Source organism: Lepisosteus platostomus, chromosome 3, assembly GCF_059453375.1.
Source record: "Lepisosteus platostomus isolate fLepPlt1 chromosome 3, fLepPlt1.hap1, whole genome shotgun sequence".
NCBI classification, from domain to species: domain Eukaryota; kingdom Metazoa; phylum Chordata; class Actinopteri; order Semionotiformes; family Lepisosteidae; genus Lepisosteus; species Lepisosteus platostomus.
Genome location: NC_142613.1, coordinates 74,134,602 through 74,155,366, shown reverse-complemented (window position 1 = coordinate 74,155,366; position 20,765 = coordinate 74,134,602). Strand labels below are relative to the sequence as shown.

Here is a 20,765-nt window from a genome sequence, read left to right as displayed (position 1 = left end):
AATACTTAAAGTATTATAAATCTGTAATTGTTGTCGTACTATAAGAAATGTAACTTTGTAAAAACCAGAGGACAGTTATTTGATGAGTCGCTGCTTACAACGCAACAGTTCTGTTTAAGATTTTTCTATGCTAGGATAGCTTTTCAATCTATGAGGTGGAAACATAGCCAGCTCTTCTCACTGTGTTACATGTGTCACACACCTGGTTTCATATTGTAGCATGAGGCTATTTAAAGACTCGAACACACCGGTGTGCGGAGGGCAGAACTTTAATGCCTTTGTCTATTTGCAGGGAGGGCTAGGCCCAAATGGGCTTGTTAATAGCAGCTCTGCAGTTTTCCCTACCCTCGAGTTTCCCACATAAACTTCCCTCAGTGGGTCACTTAAAACTCCCGGGGTGCTAGTGGTAGCATGGTGGGTCAGTACCCTGGGGCTACCAGGGCAACCAGTGCCATCACCAGTTGCTCTCATCGCCCCTCCAGACACAACGTCCAGTTCCGGGGTCAGCCACTCCAGACTCGAGGCGTCTCCCTGGCAACCATTACGGAAATGGTGTTTTGCAAAGGAAGCCAGGGTATCTGCTTCAGCAACGTGGCTGTGTAGCTTGCTCTGTACTCCCACAGCCCTTTGTGTAGAGCAGCCCATCATGTTTCACCTAGTTACTGTTTGTGTCCTTTAGGATGTTTCACTGTTGATTCTGACAAAGTCCACTTGATTAACCTCGTCAGTGCCTTTAAGGATTTTAAATATTTAGATCATGTAGTCTTCTCTCTTCATGCCTAAAAAGGTTAAGTTTTTAGCCTATCAGTGTAGGACCTTCCTTTAAACCTGGGAGGGTCCGAGACAGGCAAGATCACGCTTTGGAATTTCAAATACAGTAGATATGAAGCTTTGCCACGTTAGCAAGCAGCCACCTCTTTGGGATCCCTCTTGGCCCACAATGTTGAGTCACAGAGGTATGTTTGCCAGACCTTGAGTTAACCACCACAATACGCCTCAGCTCAAGTGGAAGACTGAAGAATCTGGAACGAGTGGCAGAAGCTTGTGGTCTGTCCTCACTCTCTTTTTTTTAGTCTTGTCTCCTGTGGTACTTAATAACATGCATATTTGATAGATTAACTTTTCCCAAACCATAGGTATATAGGGCTTTAGAAATGACAACATTGTTAAAGCATTAAAAAAATGATATGGTTTTATCATCTTTGTCCTATTTGTATGCTTATACTTTGAACGGCCCTACCATTATTTATGTCTTGGGAAGCCATACATTAAAAAAGATTCTCTTCTTTAGGTTTTCTTGTACCTTACCATTATTGGTGATATGGCTAGAAAATTAGAATTCTCCTTGTCTTTTACTAACCACAAAAAGATTAAAAAATGCGTCATAAGGGACATGGTGTAGCAATTAGTGGTATACTTTGCTAAAAATGTAAAGGGTCAGAGCAGAAAGTGGCTCGTTTTGTAGAGTTCAAGCAGGTGCAGAAATGCCCCACAATCCCAATTACCAGGGATGAATTTGTGGAAATAAAGACTTAAGTTTTGTGGTTGGAGGAGGAAAGCATGTGTTCTGTAGAATAGTGTTTGAGAATTACTAAAACATCTCATTTTGTCATCTTCTATGTAATGAGAAGATTGTTTGATTTTAGTGCATAGCAACCTCGCGTTTCTCTTAAGTGTAAAGATCAAAGGAGTGATCAATAGTTTCAAAAAGGAGGTTCCTGACTGTTTATCCTTACATTTCAAACTTTATAACACGTTCAGCAGCATCAGTACTTTGGATTAACTTGAAGTATTCACCATAATGAAAATATACAAGTGCTAGGTGTATTCCATGCTGAAAAGAGAAGAAAGAAAACACAACATTTCGGCCGTGGAGCCTTCTTCAGGTGTGAAGAAGACACCTGAAGAAGGCTCCATGGCCGAAACATTGTGTTTTCTTTCTCCTCTTTTCAGCATAAGATAAACCTATTACTTGTTCCCTTGCGGCCTACGCATGCTGACGCAGCTCCCCACCTGAACTACTTCAATGAAAATATACTGTATATTAAATTGGAGAAACAGTGCACAACAATAGAGAAACTACAGTATATCACTTATACAGTAGCATGTTTATTCTGGTTGAAAAGTCAACCTAACAAAAATCTAAGAGCAAACAATAACATATTTCATTTATAAGGCAAAACAACTCACAAAAGAATGGTTTACATTGAAACTTACAGATGGATCTTGGTTGAAAAGTTTTTCGTTCAGAAGATAGAAGAGTTTATTTATCTAAATGAAACATTTTTGTTTCTTATTTGCATTACGTTCAGCAAATATAGCAAATTAAAAAAAAAGAAAAGAAAATGTGTAGTATGTGATTTTTCTTTTTCCTCTGCCTGTGCAGAGTTTAATGAAAGCAAGTCCTATGTCCATAATTAGGCCTGTAACTGTTGATTCTTGGATCCCTCTCCTTTAATGTCTTAAATGAGCATCTCTGATGTGGTTTTTTTTTTTTAAATTTAGGGCAGTGCTTCTGTAAAATCTACAGATCTTTTAAATGAATATATCTGAGGCATGGGTAGCACTCCCAACAGTTAAAAAAGGAAATTACCCTGCAGTTGACGATAAGGAATTTAAAATTTCACCACCACTCCCAAGGCAAAATGGGTTAAAATTGGCACCAAAAATGGCAAAAAAAAAGGAAAAAAGGGTCATTCTGAAGCAAGGGGGTAGAGGACAGGATTCATACAGCACATTTCATTTTAACAGAATGGCAGTAGGACTACCATTTAATTTATACTACATGACTAAAAGTAGTACTTTAGGGTAAGGGATGTTAATGTAAGTTTAAAATGTGTTTTTGCAGTGTAATAAACACCGATTAAGTTATATAACCATGAAAACCCAATGAGAGGACATGTAATGAAATTCTGAACATTTACTGTATGTCTTTACATTGTTCCATCATTTTGATTATTTTACCTCTTCTTGTGGGGGTTAATAGAAACTGGGCCAGTTTAATTTTATTTTTAAACATTTATACAGTACACTTTTTGTAACTGCCATGACAAGGACCTGTGGGACTATCCCTTATTTTATAAGGTTTGTCATTCTGTCTGAATGTCATACACATTCCTGTCAAAGGCTCTGTAGGATCATTTTTAAGGCCTGTATTGCTGTATTGCATAACACAACAACACAACAGGGAGAGACAAAAGAGTTTGAAATCACAGTTGGAGTACACCAAGGATCAGCACTAAGTCCTTTCCTTTTCATAAACATTATTGACACACTGACAGAGGAGGTAAGAACAGAAGTGCCTTGGGAACTCATCTTTGCTGATGATGTGGCACTGATGGCAGACTCAGAAGTAGAACTACAGGAGAAAGTGTTCAAATGGCAGAGGAGTCTGGAAAAGGGTGGACTGAAAATGAATGCAGAAAAATCTGAAATAATGGTAATGGAGAGAAGAGGAGATACTATGACCAATGTTGAGGAGACAAATGGAGGAAAACTGAAACAAGTTGATGACTTTAAATACCTTGGATCAAAACTGGTAAAGGGAGGAGAAACACTGGAGGCAGTAAAACAAAGAGTGAAAGCTGGATGGAACAAGTGGAGAGAAATAACTGGAATAATCTGTGACAGGAAAATTCCCAGAAAGTTAAAGTGCAAAATGTACAAGACTGTGATTAGACCTGTATTACTATATGGAGCTGAATGCTTGGCAGTTGGAAAGAGGGAAGAGAACTTGATGAGAAGAACTGAAATGAGGATGTTGAGATGGATTCTGCAGATTTCAATGAAGGATAAGATCAGAAATGAAGAAATCCGTAGACGATGTAGGGTGGTGGATGTGGTTGAGAAGATGCGAGAAGCGAGGTTACGGTGGTATGGACATATCATGAGGAGGGACGTTGAGGAAGTAACAAAGAGGGTAATGGAATTTGAGGTGGAAGGTAACAGAGGAAGAGGCAGGCCTAGAAAGAGATGGATAGATTGTGTGAGAAAAGATATGGAGGTATGTGAAGTGAGTGAGGAAGATGTGCTCAACAGAGACAAATGGAGAAGAGCAACCAAAGCAGCTGACCCCAGGACAGTCTGGGACTAAGGCTGTGAAAAAGAAGAAAGAAGAAGAAGAAGATTGCTGTATTGCATAACACTGGATTTATACCAAACTACCCATCTGCTCATAACAAAGATTTTAAGATGTATCTTACATATACTGTATCTATAAATGATAAGAGAGCAGATAGAAAAGTTATGTCTCTGTTTTTAGTGTTGGTAGAGGATAATCTCAACAAGGAGATAGAAATAAATTCATTTAAAAGTTATTGAAGAGTTACACTGAAAACCAGCAGACAGAGCAACGGTTCTTAAAAATCGAGGATAAAAATTGTATAATTCAGCTGTCTCCTCAAATTGTTTTTTTTTTAACTGTAAAGCACTTTGAGAAGCCTCTTTTAAAGGTGCTACATGAAATGGTTTATAATTATTATGATTACTGGCGTCATTTGGTTTTGTGTTTCTAATTTTGGAGTCTTAATTGAGAGGTACTTCTCAAAAGTGGGTCCTACAGCCGAAAAAAAGATTTGAAATCCCCTGACCTAAGAGTTTGTATTTGAAAATATGGAAAATTTGAGGATATACATATATACTGTACATAATTTAAATAATTATTTTGTTTAATCCATTTGGGATTTTTTATTAAAATATAATAATGCACCAGAATTTAGAATATAGTTTTCAGTTTTGGTCACCACTTAATAAAAGAAGATACTGTATTGCTGCTCTGGAATCAGTCTAGATAAGATTAACCAGATAATTCTGGTGCTTAAAGGGAGTGTCCTACACTGACAGACTGAAGGAACTGAGACCTTTTAGTACCCGAACAGAAAAGATTTCAAGGGCACCTGTTGAAGTACACACTTGTGTCCCAAGTATAGTTTAACTGTATGTTTCTTAAACATACAATGTGTAACTCCCTGTGTATCGCACCACAAGTTCGAAGGAGATTCCTCCCATTTTCAGGAGTCCCACAGCACGGGGCAGTGGTCCTGGTAGCCCTGTAGGTACTGTTTACCCATCCCTTTGAATGGCCTCCTCTCTTTCTTCTGTTCTGTTCTGTTCTGTTAATTTCCATCCTGTTTAGCAGAAGCAAAGAAAAGGTGCATGACAAACTACACTGAAAATCAGCTATTGCATACTGTATATATTCTTTTTAAGTTTGAAAATATATTAAAATATTTATATATTATATATTATGTCCAGTCATGCTCTTAATTGGTTAATCAAGGGGGAGGACTAATCAGTATCTCAAAATATAAACAGTTTTATAATGAAAATGTCATCTGTTCCAATTTGACTGTAATTGACCTGTTGTTGATTTAATAATAATAATAATAATAATAATAATAATAATTGCTTACACTTACTGTATATAGTGCTTTTCTGGACACTCCACTCATAAGCTTTACAGCTAATGGGGACCACCACCAATGTGCAGCATCCATTTACTGTATATGAATGTAGTAAATAGCAGGAAACATCAGAGTAATTTTAAAAATGAAATAGCTAGTTTTCATGTTCTGTATATACATTTATAGATTGGTATTTAATTGTGCCAATCTTCCATTTTTCTTATTGGTGGGTGGTGTTTTCCGTATGTAGACTAAGGTGCTTGCTTGCATAGTAAGACTTAAAATTATATGTTGAACAACACTTCCCTCTGGTGTTTCCCATTAAAATTGGACATCTGAGACTTAGTACAGTACATACTGTAAATGAACAAGTAATAAGTTTATTCCATGCTGAAAAGAGAAGAGAGAAAACACAGCGTTTCGGCTGTGAAGCCTTCTTCACCTCTCTTCTCTCTTCTCTTTTCAGCAGGGAATAAACCTTAACTTGTTCCTTTGCAGACTTCGCATGCTGACGCAGCTACCCACCTGACATACTGTAAATGTCTTTCATGTAGGTAAAACTGCTGCAGGAAATAATCTGCACTTATTGTGATTTAAGGTAAGATTAATTGAGGAAACGTCTGGTTACAACAGTTTTAAATTTAATATGGTGTATTCTAGTTTTCTGTATAAATTAATAAAATGAAGTACAGTATATACTATTTTTTAATGCACATGCATAATTCACAATGTTAAAAAGCAAAATTGTCTAGAGAAAATTGGATTCTGAAAGCACTTCAAACTGAAAATGAAAAGCGAATGGGAATAGAAGTGTTGTTAATTTGAAGACATGAAATATATTGGTATAAACTTTGGTGTGCTGACAGAGGTTAAAGGTTCAATATCTGTCCTGACACCAGCCTGAAAGACAAGTAAATTATGCAATATAATAAAAGTTAATAACAAGCAAGCTCGTGGTGGTTCATATAAATTCATATTTACAGACTAGGTACTGTCCAAAACAGTGAATCCGCTCCACTCTTCTTTTCTCCAATACCACTCAGAATTGGACACAAATCTTTATCTAGGATAGTTATATATACAGTTGCGAGACAAAGTCTGTGAACCCTTTAGAATTAACTGGATTTCTGCATTAATTGATGTAAACAACGTGTGACTGTAGTCATAGCAGACACTGATCTGTTGTGGTTTTCATTCTAGTTCAGCTGGAGTCACACAGGCCTGGTGCAATCCAGCTTTGTCACAATTTTTTTATTGTCCCATTTCATCACCCAAAAAACATTTTACACAGTCTTTATACAGTTTCAACCATGTTTATGTAAAATGTGAAAGAATAACTTCCATGTCCATCGCACAGTAAAAGCAATTTTAGATTTCTCCTCCTTTTATTAGGGCTGTTGTTATTTTTAAATAGTACTGTATGTGTCTAATGTGACATCCAATATTTATAACAGCAAGATATACTTTATAAAAAGTAGTTCAGGTGGGTAGCTGCATCAGCATGCGTAGGCTGCAAAGGAGCAAGTAATAGGTTTATTCCATGCTGAAAAGAGAAGAAAGAAAACACAACGTTTCGGCCGTGGAGCCTTCTTCAGGTGTGAGGCACCTAATAATAATAATGTTTCTTTATTAGCCCTATACAATTTCTTGCATTAGGAATTCGTCTTTTCGCATACCCCAGCTTTTCTCCATGGAGACACACAGACAGGGAGAGAAGCTTGGGGTCAGAGCGCAGGGTATGCCATTGTACGGCGCCCCTGAAGCTCACACCTGAAGAAGGCTCCACGGCCGAAACGTTGTGTTCTCTTTCTTCTCTTTTCAGCATGGAATAAACCTATTACTTGTTCCTTTATAAAAAGTGTTAACTTTAATATCAGCTCTCACTTTTTTTGTTTACAAATACAACTTTTCATGTAAAATTTGCTTTATTTTTTTAGAAATGGTCTTTGAAAATGTGGATCTATTTATTGCTTTTAATACACTAAGTGTCCGCAAAATTAACCATACTGTGGATATTGTGACAATGGTATGTGTTTTGTTTGAAGGATTATTTATTTTTTAAATTATGTATCAGTGTAAAAAAGAAAATTACTAAAACATCCTTTCATTCAAAGCTGACACCTTGTGACTTGTGACCCAATGTACTGCTGGTTCAGTTGAAAAGCTGCTGGTTTTCACAGGTGTAATTTCTTTCTGTATATCAGATTCTGAACTCTGTTAGACACTGTTGGAGTTCTTGTATGAGTGTTATGTATCCTGTTGTTTTATGTTATAGCTTTCCATTTTTTTATAGTTTTCCATGTGAAGTAGGAGCATACATTGGGAATATAATATTTATAATAATAAGAAGAAGATAGTATTTCTGTTTGCAATAATTGTAGTAAGGAAGTCTGTCTCCAAATAATTGTTCAGGGGCACCTAACATGTTTCAAATATTTGTATTGCAAAACAGGCCTTTCAGCTTAAGTCTACCAAAGTGCAGCAGTAGTCCAGTTTTGGGGACCGCCATAGTTTGGGGGATTCTGGTTATACATTGTTAATGACATAGAGCTTTTTAGATCACTTTTTCTTTTGCCTTGACAGTCAAGGAAGTTTTCCAAAAACGTAAATGGAAAAATAATCATTTAAGTTTACCACAAGAGGGCAGCTAAGTACTAAAAGCTGGAGTTCAAGTTCAAGATAATCTATTCCCAGCTATATGCCAGTATATATACAATTCTATATGTGATATATATATACAATATGTACTGTATGTATATATTACATATAGATACTGTTAAACACTACATGTTTTGTATGTGTGAAATGTGTTGTATACTAAAGTATGCATCACACATGATTGACCTTCCTAAGTGATACAGAAAAGAAAGTTGAATTAAAAGCACTCTTAGAAAGGATATTAGAAACATGCCAAGAGGGATAAAAGAATACTGCAGTGGAGGCTGAAATAAATAATACAAGGTTTTAATGTTATAAATGCAAAAAAGCAGTGAAATCAATCAATAGTGAAACCTGAAGCAGAGATCACGCGTAGAATCGGGTGAGATTCTTGAATTAGTTACTGGGAGCCAGAAAAGCTCCGGGGGCTGAAAGGCCTTTTCTCATTTGTAAGCTGTTTTTAGTCAGTGATTTTACTCGTTAGAGCATCACAGTGGTTAACAAAGTCATGCCAGTTGGCCGTTGGGCATGGAGGTGTAGAAAACCAAAGGAGAATCTGCCTCTGGGGGTCCCAGGCCTAACTTGTACCCCCCTCCAGGCAGGGGGTTTGTGATGCAGCAGTTATAATGGATCATGAGCAGTTTCTGCAAGTCCGGGGCTGATGTCCTGCCTCTTCAGACTGTTATCATGGCTTAGTGCTCCTCTTGATAACAATCATATGAAAGTTGTTTGTGCACTGCGTGTATTTATACTTAAAATGATTGAGATCAACCTTTTAATCTCCTCAAATAGGGTGTGATTGAATTTTGTTTAGAATTATTTTTACCACTCTACAAAAAAATCCTGAGTCAGTCCTGTGAGCATCCAGGTATGTTCTTGAAATTGAAGGACCTACTCTGTCTACCTGAATAAATGAAATCTATTTTTAGTCTCGAACAGAGAAGAGACGAAAGAGGGAGATTATTTTATAATTCTCACCAGTACGATATCTGCTCACATACAATTTAGCCTATGCTTTTTAGAGAGCTAGAAAATAGTAGTGAAACTGTAGTGATTATTTTTCTTTTCTCTGGCTGTTGAATTGTCTTTCACAAAAAATAACATCAATCTTTACCTTATACAACGAAAGGACTTTCTGCTGCCTTGATCACGTAGTGCTGCCAGTATAAACACTTCATCTGAGGAATACTTTTGTCATCCTGTGGTGAGGGTATTCTTTTCAACTTATTTTTTTTTCCTTGTGAAAAAGAAACATCTTTTCACATGTGAAGCACAATTCCTGGGCTTACATGAGGGTTTCCTGTTTCAAAAATAGAAGCTGGTCCTAGACTGAAAAATAAAATGAAACGCTTTTCATCTGATTTCCATTGGAAATTAATACAGAAAGGAGTTGTGAAAGGTAAATGACATTCATTAATGAGTATGTAAGTATTTGCCATTGGAGTTAATTACATCCAGGAGCTATAATTTAATTGTGTATTTTACCCACTGCTTTGAGTATAAAGAGTTGTGTTGGACAGTGATAATGACAATACAAGTACTGGGAAAACTGAGGTGCTGATTCAGTATTTGAATTTGTCACAGGCACAAGATAAAGGGTTATCTTTATTCTTTCTTTCAGGAAGGATTTATTTTCACTTGAGCTGCAGTAGATGTGCAGTTAGAGTTTGTATCCTCAGCCCAAATGTCTCCATTGAGAACCAATCATCTGGTTATGAATGTACAGTAACTGGTTCCCAAAAAGGAAAAAAAACTGCCATGGGTCAAGCAACCAGGGTTGTAACTTTCAGACACTAAAATGTTTGGAATAGTCTGGAAGTCTGGAAAAAAGTTTACTTGTAGAAATGAAGCAGTCTTGCTGAGGGGAGTTGCTTGCTCTGTAACATGTGAGTAACAGCTGCTGAAAGATGAAGAATGGGAAGGAACTACCATTCAGGGGGCAGACCCATAGCTGCCTTAGGGATATGCCAGAGTTCTGATTGGGAGAGCTGCTGTTACAGTGTTGGGAATCACACTTTTCAAGGCCACGTAGACCTGCTGTACTAAGGCCGGAGTAGATCCACATCTTGGGGGTAACCCAGTAGGCTACAGTATGTGGTTGTGCATGACAATCCTGAACTACAGTATGATGAGGTAGGGATTTGGGTACCTCTGGTCCAGGAGGGGGCTGAAGTTGTACATACAGTAAGCCTGGTTGTGGTAGCTTATATTGATGCTAGATTGTGGTTGCTGAAGGGGGAACAGATGACGAGGAGAAGTATTTTTCTGCTGTGTGTTTCATGTACAGCAGAGTCCGGGGAGGAAAGTTCATACAGACCAGACCAGTGATGTCCTGGAGGGCTTTTGGGGCATGCTACAGCCTATGACCATCTGCTGTTGGGAGATTCCAGTCACAGGTTGTGTGCTGGTAAAAAACTGGCATGGCTGAGGAGATAGAAGTTAAGGAGTGCTCAGGAGGTGCACAGGAGATGGAAGTTGCATGAATTGCAGCTACAGTATGCTTAGATAGAGCCTGGAGGTGCCCAGGTGATGCCCAGGTACTTGGGTAACACTGAGTGTGCAGGAACAATGTGTACACATGGCAGGTAGTACTCAGTCTGTGCTGAAATATGTTGTGCTGTCAAGAAAGATTTCCTGAGACTGAGAACCCAGTAAAGAAGCATTAAAGGGCTTATCTTTGGGAAATGGCATTTCTGTACTATTTCACACAAAGCTGGCACAATGTGTGCTCTGACTGGTCAGTTGCACATTACTAGAGGCCAGATTTGTAAATGAAAAGGACATACTTGTATGTGAACATCAAATACTTCATTCAAATAATGTGTAGTCCTTGGCTTTGTTATTAGGTGTATTCTTTAAATAGACATTCAAACACAACCACATCTCGGGCTGCCTACTACAGGGCTTTCAGATTCCAGATTGGTCCCGTATTTGTCAAAGAGGTGCCAGAATGTGTTACTGCTTTGCATCTGGCGCATCTAGTATTTAGGAGGTACTAAGGTGCTTACTGTATGTATTCAAACAGTATTTTTTAATAAACATTTTTCAATCGCATTTAAGGTTTGCATGTATAATTACAGTATATCTGAACAGTGTCTGTATTTGTTAACTGCATTGATGCTGAACATAAACTGCTATCTTGGGGGATGGCTATCATTCCAATGAGCAACAAATGTAATAGTTGAAACAACTCCAGTAGCTAAAAAGTTAAATATTTTAAGTCATGACGTATCTAAAATTGCCTGGGAGCTACAGTATAATGCCATTTTCGTGAACTGACTTTGAGATTATTTAAATTATTTTCTACACACGTCATACGCAGACACAGACAGACAGATGTGTAGATGTTATACACATCTAGAGATGCGAAAAGTCACAGTACAGTTCAGTGGCAGTTTGAATTTTGTGAGAAAGAAGGCCTTTTTAAGGGAACACTAAAGATGATGCACATAATGTGTACAGTATCTCCACAATGCCCTTCCCATGAGCAGTCTTACAGAGAGTTTTATAGACTGAGCACAGCTATGGTCTGCCCCATGTTAATACCGTGAATGAGTGTTTATGACTGACCATTACCTGCATGTTAGAACCATAGAAAATACATATGAAATTATGGGCATTCCAGATAATGTTATCTCTGCTTTTCTGTTATTTCTGAAGTGTCACGTACAACAGGTGTTTAAAATGCACGCAAGTAGAGGAAAGATCCCAGACCAGGATCAGATTTCTACACACAAAGCAACAATAATGCTTCTGTAATTCCCAGAGGGCAAATCTTATCTACAGAGCAAATTAATGGCCTCAGAAGAATAATTTTCTTTCTTTTTATTATTGATTAGCTACTTTAAATATTGGAAAATATACATATTCTCCTTATTGTGTGAATGATTGTGTTTCAATGTGAAGGTTTACATTGCCACATTTTTGGGACAGTTGTACAAAACTGTACAATATTGTATTTTGTACAGTTTACAACGTGTTTAGGTCATTTTTTATTTAACACTGTTTGGCAAGTTGCATTTCTAGTAATTGTATTTTGTGTTATTCTGTTTTTATATATTTTTTATAAATATACAAATATTTTATAAATACAAATGTAAATATTTTATAAATATAGTGTAAATACTGTATATACGTACAAAGCAATAGGTTCATTCTATGCTGAAAGGCAAAGAAAATAAACTCAGTGTTTTGGCTTGAATAAATATATTTTGCATACACAGTGTTTATATATTTATCGCCCTACTCCATTGCAAGTTGGCATTGTTTTGCTTAAAAGTGTCACAGTTTGACATTGCCCAACAAGTTCAACACTACACATGTCTGTTGTCTGTGCAGTTAAAGTACAAATTTTTCCGCTGTTAAAATTTCAACTCATTGGACTCCTGTTGCTGTCACTGCTGCACCTTTTTAACATGCTCCGAAGCCGTTTGTTTCAGCAGAGCACTTTAACAAAATTCAAGAGGAATTACATTATTTAACAACTTTTCTGTGTACATGTGTCAAAGTAGCAGGCAGTCTTGTTCATAGTACATAAGAATACATTTCTGCAGAAGAAAGAAAATGTAAACAGTGTCTGGTATGTATTATTCTTTAATGATAACCAGTGCTAGCTCACTATTGAGCTTCAACAGGGAAAGTGTTTTTTTTTTCATTTAGCTGGAAGTTTTACAGTAACTCCAGGTATTGATGGACATTCTGCATACCTGTATTGGGACACAAATAAACTTTGGCTTGTTTTCAGACTACAGAGTTTGTTTTAATTTCAGTAATGATTAATGGTAGACTTTTGGCTTTATGGATGTATAGAGAGGCACTAATGATGTGAATTGTGCAGAGCATCTAAGTGTCAATTAGATACAATTGGTAAATGTTGATGGTTTGGCACCTGCTTCTGCAACCCACTAGCAGTTAGAAAAAGGATGGATGAATGTTGATGGATAAGCTACTGGAAAACTCCATTTTATCTACAGTACATTTGTTGAGATGTTCTGATCAAGTTTTTGAAAATTCTGGGTCAATGCAAATTAAAGATAACTAATTAAGAAGCTGGGGTTCTTTTCATCCAAAGTAAGCTGTATTCACAACAATCAGTTGTTACTATAGTAGAACACCAGTGGAAGTTTTGAGTAAATTGTTGAGGCCCATAACATATATTGTATTTCCTGATTGTGTCTAGGATATACAAGGCCGCTTAACAGCAGGATATATATTTTGCCTACATTAGTCAGTAGCATGTTGCAGTTAATTTACTGCAGTACCATAGTAGTGGACTCTGTCTCTTTAGTGGCCTTCACCACTTACAAACCAGTAGAAGTCAAGCCATCCTTTAAATGCAAAAAAAGTGCATCCATAGGCAACAATTTGAGACTAAGCTGGGTGACACATGGGGAGAGATTTCTAATATTTTGGAGAATAGTGTTGGCTGACTGTTGAAATGCAGAAAGGAAAGGGTCAGTGAGTGAAGGTACCCATTCACACTGCAGGTCAGGTTCTATAGTACAGCCGTCACCTGTAGTCTGAGACTTAGTTATGTCATTTGCTGACCAAATACTGTATGATGTGGTTCTACTGGGTGCTTTCTGTGACTGGGATTCCACAAGGGGTGACGCAAGGGGAGCTGTCTTGGCACCACTGGTGGTAGGGTCTGTAAATAGTTTGCTCAGGGTTCTTTTTTTTTATAGTGAAGAGTGAATAAAACAATCCCTGCAGCTCTCTGGGTGCCTGCAGGCTTGCTTTGACAACACTGAGTGATGTGCGTCTCATTCAGACAGTGCTGAGTCTCCTCTTCATTGCTGGAAAGCATGCTACATGTTAAAAAATTAATGAATAGAAGGACAATAACAAACCTCTGTACTTACTGCATGCCTGTGAGCTTGCAGTGTTTTCATTGACAGACGTATTGTTCCTGCAGCTGATGTTTACTCAAGTGCACGTTTCGGAGGACAGCATGCAGAGTTCTCTATCTCTCCCAGCTGTTAAACAGTTCATCGCTTTGACCTGAGCTGAAAAGCTGAGTATATCAGATGTTATAAGATCGGCGATATTAAAAGAAAATAGCTGTCAATTCCAAATTCAATAGAAAATGTAGGTATTGAAATTAAAGTACATAAAAATATGACAACTCAAAAGAAGTTGAGTTTGCTGCCTTTTGGATTCTCTCCTCAGTGCATTAACCTAACCTGCTATTTCTGGTGTTAAATAGCTAGTAATATTCAGATTGTGATATTCTTAAAGTTTTCTTCTAAAAGAGGATTTGTCTTGATGAACAAATGTGATTAAAGATGTATTTACATGTATATCTTACTTGTTAGCAACAGTCCCTGTGAAAAAAACATTACATTAAATTTAGACAGAGTAAAGATTTGTGCATCTTTATTTTTTATCTGTATTTGCTCAAAGCTGTTGGCTTTAGGTGTGTTTTGCTCTTTTGCTACTTTCTGTGGTGTTTTTGTGGTCTGACATACCGTAGATTGCAAAGTTGAATAACCCCTTCATCTTTATTTTTTCCTGTTCAGAAAATGCTGGCACATACTTCCCGAGTGTGAAAAATGACCCTGGCAAATATTTGCAGCCCTGCTCCGATTCTGTGAAAGCCTGGCTTAGGAGCATGAAAAATGCTGGAAAGGTTCTCTTGTTGATCACCAGCTCTCACAGTGACTACTGCAGGCTCGTCTGTGACTACATTCTGGGGTGAGTGTAAAATGCCAAAGGTGCAACTACCCTAGCTCACAGTGCTGTGCCAAAGTCTTAGATGCAGTCAGGAGCTACACTACATGAATGTTAAGAGAATCAATTAATTGCTAATAAGGCTACTGCTCTTACTACTTTTGTCTAGTACTATAACACTGTTGACAGTTGTAAAGTTAACATTATAGCTTAGGAAGGGTAAGAAGAAACATGCTTGTTAATTGAAGTCTTCAGTTAACATTGATCATAATCTTTAAAGTCTTGATCGAAGCAGCTCAAGGTAAACTCTGCGCATCCAATATGACTCTGTCTGCTATTGTAGTAATAGTACTACAGTAGGTCTAATATTATGATTGTTGTAATAATAATAATAATAATAGTATTATATAATAGTATATAGTAATAATCCATCACATTTGCCAGTCAAATGACTCATTGCCTCCTATTTCCCTATTTCCCATCTCTAACATCTTTTGGTTCTTCTCTATATATTATGCACACAATTAAAAAAAACTGTTTTGGTGATTCTTTTAATGTTATTGTATTGGAGCAAATATGCAAATAACCATTTCATTGCACTTGTGCATATGACAATAACCTGAACTAAAAAAAACAAATTCTGTACAATAATAAACTGTCAGGATTAACGGTTAGTTTACAATGGCTACAATTTCAATAGGTCGCCATAGAATTGGATTTATATAAAGAAAGAAAACATTGAGTGGGAACGGCAGAGCAATGCAAAATGTCAATGTCTTCTGCACAACAGTGCGGACATCAAAACATTCAATTTGTGTGTTAGTGAAAGGATACAAAATAAAAAATGTAGCTGGCAGCTGTCTTAATTATTGTTATAGACTGATCCAACTTGGAGTCTCTTAGCTGTGCAGTAAATTTAGAGATACCCTTGACCTCTAGGAGGAATAAAATGATTTGAAATGTGGATAAGAACTGAAGATGATCTATATTCTTGTTTAGAAAACAAGCTACACAAACAGAAAGGCATTCAGAAAAAACATCAAAGGATGACAAACTATTGGGAGTTATGGAAAGTTACATTTATAATCGGAAAAAAAATAGATGCCAAGTTTCCCATGGGAGTTCAGCAGTGTGGTTTTTTCCACAAACATTTCCTGTCAAACGGCAAGTCAGTCTTGCCTGTGTTTATTTCTCTATCCACTGTCGAACTGTTTGTAGGACACTCTCAAAATCAATTATTTATGCAGCAGTTGGCAAGAAATGTGGTGTGCCTTTTCTGGAGAGGATTTAGTTTTAGTACACACGAAACTGGAACTTGAGGAACCAGACTTTGTTGGAGATAAATCAGGGGTCAGTGTAAGAGTCTGCTCTGCACTGAAGCCAGTGAGGCTCTGTTTACATTAAAGTGCATGTCAGACAGCGGGCCTGTTAATTATTTTTCCTTTGACCAGTAAACATATTCTTTATAGTCCTTCCACGGTGTCAGTAAAGAGCAACTGGAAGAACAATTTTTTTCCCCCTGTAAACACTGATTTTAAATTTGTCGGGGAGGCACTATTAAAGCAATAAAAGTTAGCTGTATTCCAAAGAATGATTATATTATTATTCATCATAATTTTCAGGAAAATAATATTCAGAAAAAAAATGGCAATTGCAGCTTATTAAACAAAGTGTTCATTTTCAGTATTCTGCCAAATGTTTTTGGTCAAAAAGTTGCTACTGTCGTTTTTTCTTCTCCTCTTTTCAATATCTGCAGAAACATTTCTGAATATGAACGGGTAACTGAGCCATCTTCTGCCAAGGTCTTTCTGCAGCAGCAAGTGCTCCGATTATGACTATTATGACAATGTTTGCCTCATTTCATTGGTCATGTCGTTGTAATCCTCCATCATGATACCTGCTCTTTGACTAGTTTAATCTTAAGAGATTCAGCAAAACTGGATCAGGAAACACAGGATTTTATTCTTAAATTAGGTCTGTGCCACATTGTGTATTTTGTTAGACCCTTCTATTTAGCACTACCTTACCAGCGGGCAGAGTATTTACAGTTGCCTATTCACTTCATACCATGCAATTTTATTAACCTTAAGTGATGTTAGATACAGCCTGAGAAAAATGATAGGATAGGGTGCTTTACGGGATGGCTTGATGGAATTCTTGTTTCCTTAAGCACACATCAAGCACACATGCTAGCAAGATGGGCTAAATGCCTTCCTCCTATCTGAACATTTTTGTTTGTACTTAACTAGTCTGAGGCTAATTAATTGGTAATGACTTGGATTTGTGGGTACTTTTTGTGTTTTTAAAATGTAACAAAAGACCTTTGTGATGAATATGTGCTAATGTCTGTCAGGGAGAACGTCATCTGATCCGTTGACATAGAAAATCAAGGGACAAGAAACACAAAAGAGTACTTGTTGTCAATGTTTGTACATCCTGTAAAACGTTTTGATACATCTGACAAATATATTCAGATTACATTAATCCTTCAGTATGATTTGAAGTACAGTATTTCTAAATGGGATTGTACCTCATGTCTTGGTTTCAGGAAAGATTTTGAGGAACTTTTTGATGTTATCATCACAAATGCTTTGAAGCCCGGATTCTTCTCCCTTATCCCACAACAAAGGCCTTTCCGAACTCTTGGTGAGTCTTGCAAGTTTAAACCTACTCATTTTACATGCATTTCCATAAGACCTGATTTAATGTGGGTTCTGTTATATCCTATCAGTGCTTGTTAGGCTAAACTCCATTTTCTGAACCAAGGGATTTTTATCAGAAAGACTTCTTTACTTAATTTAGATCATACTGTTGTTATATGACTTCATATACAGTAGTGCGGACATTACTGTATTGTCTGTGTACTGTTGTACTGCAATTACAGGAATGTTTAATTCATATTTCATCTAGAATTGAATAGTTTAACAACTTGTCATAATAGTAAGAGGAACATTTAGGTAGAGTCAAAGGAAATGTATTGGTGCGTTTGATGCAGCCGAATCAGCTGTAGTTTAGTCTAAAGATGAATACTGCCAACAGATCCACACTATTAAGATCACTCATATTACAATCAAGTCATAAGATCTCCCTTGAAAACTACAGCCTAGTTTGAGGTGTAGCAGGCCCTGTCACTGATAGTATGTAGACATGCCGGGGGGCTAAACAGGAGACTAGAGTCAGACCGGTTAAGGTAGTGAAGGTAGTAGGCCAGGTAGGTTCTGAGGTGCTAAGCCATGTAGAGCCTTATACAGTAGGTGAACATGAGGATTTTGAAGTCGACACTAAACGTAATAGGAAGTCAGTGCAAGTAATCCAGGACAGGAGTAATTTGATTACTTGACATGACCTGGTCAGGATTCTAGCTGCTGACTTCTGGACACTGAAGTTTGTTCAGAGTGCATTGAGATACTCCAGCGAGCAGAGCATTGCAGTAATCAATTCTAGAGAAGACAAACGTGTTGACCAGGTTTTCCACTACAGTCACAGACAACTTTAAGCTTACCAAATTAATACAAGATTCGACTTGCTGTAAATTCTTCATTTTGCAAAGGTTTAAGGTGATCTAAAAAGCAGTCCAATTGTCGAATTCTTGTTGTTTACAATAGGCTGTTTTTTTATTACATTGTCTGTACAATTGCATTACAAACATTCTTCTTAATAAGAAAATAATACAATGTAAAGAAGTCTCTTCTATAGCTCCAGTACTTCAAAAAGTAGTACAAGTGGAGTTACTGTGTAACATAGTTTACCCTAAAGTTAGCTACATTTGTGACCTTTCAAACTATTCTTTTGTACAGTATGTGAAGGTTTAGTGTATTCAGTGTGTTCCATTTATGTTATCTAAATCATGTCACAAAGCATTGCCATATTTTTCACCAAGTTAACATCTGCAGGTGTATTTATATCATATCATTTTTTCCTCACTTGTGTTTCCAGGTCACCTAAACCTAAAAAAAATGTCTGAATATATGAAACAATTTATATTGAATGTACGTTCTAAGGGAATTTACAAAGACATGCATTTATTTAAGTCAATTTAACCACTTTATTATACTGATTATACACACTCACAGTTACTATACACTGCACTAGGACTGGAGTACAGCTGGCCCCTTCCTAGTGTAGTTTCTACTTTTCGCCATGGACAAAGCTTGCGCCAGCGACAAAGCTGTACACTCAGACCTCTGTTGAGCAGTTAGGATCTGCCGTATTGCCCCCCCCCTCTGACAAGACATAGAAGAACAGAGGACTTTGCCTGTTTTGATGGCATCTGTTTGAAAAGAGACTGAATAGGTGGAGCAGTGGAGCAGATATTAGATGATGAGCAGAAATCTTTAGAAAAAATGCTTCAGTACTATCTTCACCAGCATATTGATTGCTGACAGTTTTACAAAGCACGGCTAGTACTTTCAGTTGAGGAACTGGTTGTATTGAGCAAAGACAACCAAATCTTATTGTTTAGTAAGTACCTATCACACAGTTAGCAATAATGAAATGTACATTGAATGAATTTAGTTGTTTTTTTCTCTAGCACTACATTACAAATCCCTAAGATGTCTTTGGGAATTGAGGGTTGTAATAGCTTAATTTGTAACTCTTAATGGTACATTTATTTTTGATTTGTCTGATGTAAAGTCAAGTATTGGGATTCTTAGAGGCCCTAGAGGTTCACCAAGCTAAATGATTGTACTAAATCAAAATTAACAGCTCGGGACTAAACCGAGAGCTGTCGCAACTTTTGACTCTTAAACCCATAATTAGTGCTTGCTGGCAGCACTTTTACAGCAATCTTTCAAACGTGTCCAGGCGTCTTAACTGGTGAGATGAAATAATGTCTGCATCCCTCTAAAATCAAGATCATGTAGAAAAGCCAGTTTATAACTATTCTCAAAGCTGCATTTTAGCTTCAATCAAATGAGATGGTTCACTTTCAAGCACAAGCTGTGAAACAACAATGCGCACATCTTCAGTTGACTGATATATGTATGAGTAAGATATCAATTAGGGTTGGCTTATTTGCTGACTCAGTTGATTCTAGTTGATTTTTTTATCATTTGTATAAGAATAGATTACGATGAGATGTGCAGTAGATCCGTATCTGACTGACATTCCCCAGAATGCTGTAATAAATGATCTGTTACCCTCTCAGTTCTGAGGAGATGATTGGTCAGGTGATTAGTTTAAAAATCAGGAAGGGATGTTTCAGTTTTGGCTTGATTCGCCACCGAGGGACAGAGGCAGGTCATCTTTGTGCAGCGTTCAGCAGAGGGAAGGAAGCAACCGGGAACCTCTGAGTACTTTTGTTTCCTGAAAAGTCTCCAAGAGAGGCTTGAAGAGTTGTTCCTGGAAGAGTTTTTAGTGAAGACTGTTTTGCAGCCAGTAAAATGATTAGCAGCCTGCTTATTCTTAGACAGGGATTTTTAAAATAAGTTTGAAGGCTCAAGGAAGAGCTAGGCTTTTGTTTTGTAATTTTCTGGTGTACTTTTCCTGCACTGTAAAAAAAAAAAAAGCACAGATTTTCTGTATATTACAGCTGCATGTTTCCTGGGCCCATCTCATCTATTTTAAAGGTCCTGTTAAGTCAGTGAGGTATACCAGCAGTGTACCAGAGAGGTTGAATATCTGAATGTGATGTGATAGTGTCTTGGAGATATTGCAGTATAAAACATGATGACAAAAAAAGGGTTACTTAAGTTCTTAAAAATAAAATGCAATACTATTTACGGTATGTGAAATTTGAGATGACTCAGCAGTGACTAGGGTAGAAGGGATAGCAGGGGTGTAAGACTAAGGGAATGTGGTCTCAGCAGTGAAAAACAGATATAGACAGCTGAAGCAGAACAATCACAGTTTCCAAAGGGGGGTATCTCCGAAATAAATATCCCAGGAGATCCTGAAAGAATTACTGCAATACAGATCTTTAAGTTATGAGTCAAAGAGCTGTTGTAGTAGAATAATAAGTGCTGTACTGCGATATTGTGAGAGATAGAAGTTGAAAAAATAATCCAGACAAACCAATTGCTAGGAATCAAGCAG

At 37.2% G+C, this 20,765-nt stretch overlaps 1 protein-coding gene and 1 long non-coding RNA gene across 2 annotated transcripts in view; both read left to right on the top strand.

Moving 5' to 3' along the window:
• LOC148675449 (uncharacterized) overlaps positions 1-20,765 on the top strand; it is a 304,725-nt gene that overhangs the window by 222,242 nt on the left and 61,718 nt on the right. The gene's annotated exons all lie outside the window — the stretch shown is intronic.
• Positions 1-20,765, top strand: part of nt5dc1 (5'-nucleotidase domain containing 1) — a 103,922-nt gene that overhangs the window by 57,781 nt on the left and 25,376 nt on the right. Inside the window, exons 7-8 of the mRNA XM_088626797.1 lie at positions 14,579-14,753; positions 17,278-17,375. Of these exons, the coding sequence (XP_088482923.1) occupies positions 14,579-14,753; positions 17,278-17,375 (273 nt within the window). The remainder of the gene's footprint in view (positions 1-14,578; positions 14,754-17,277; positions 17,376-20,765) is intronic.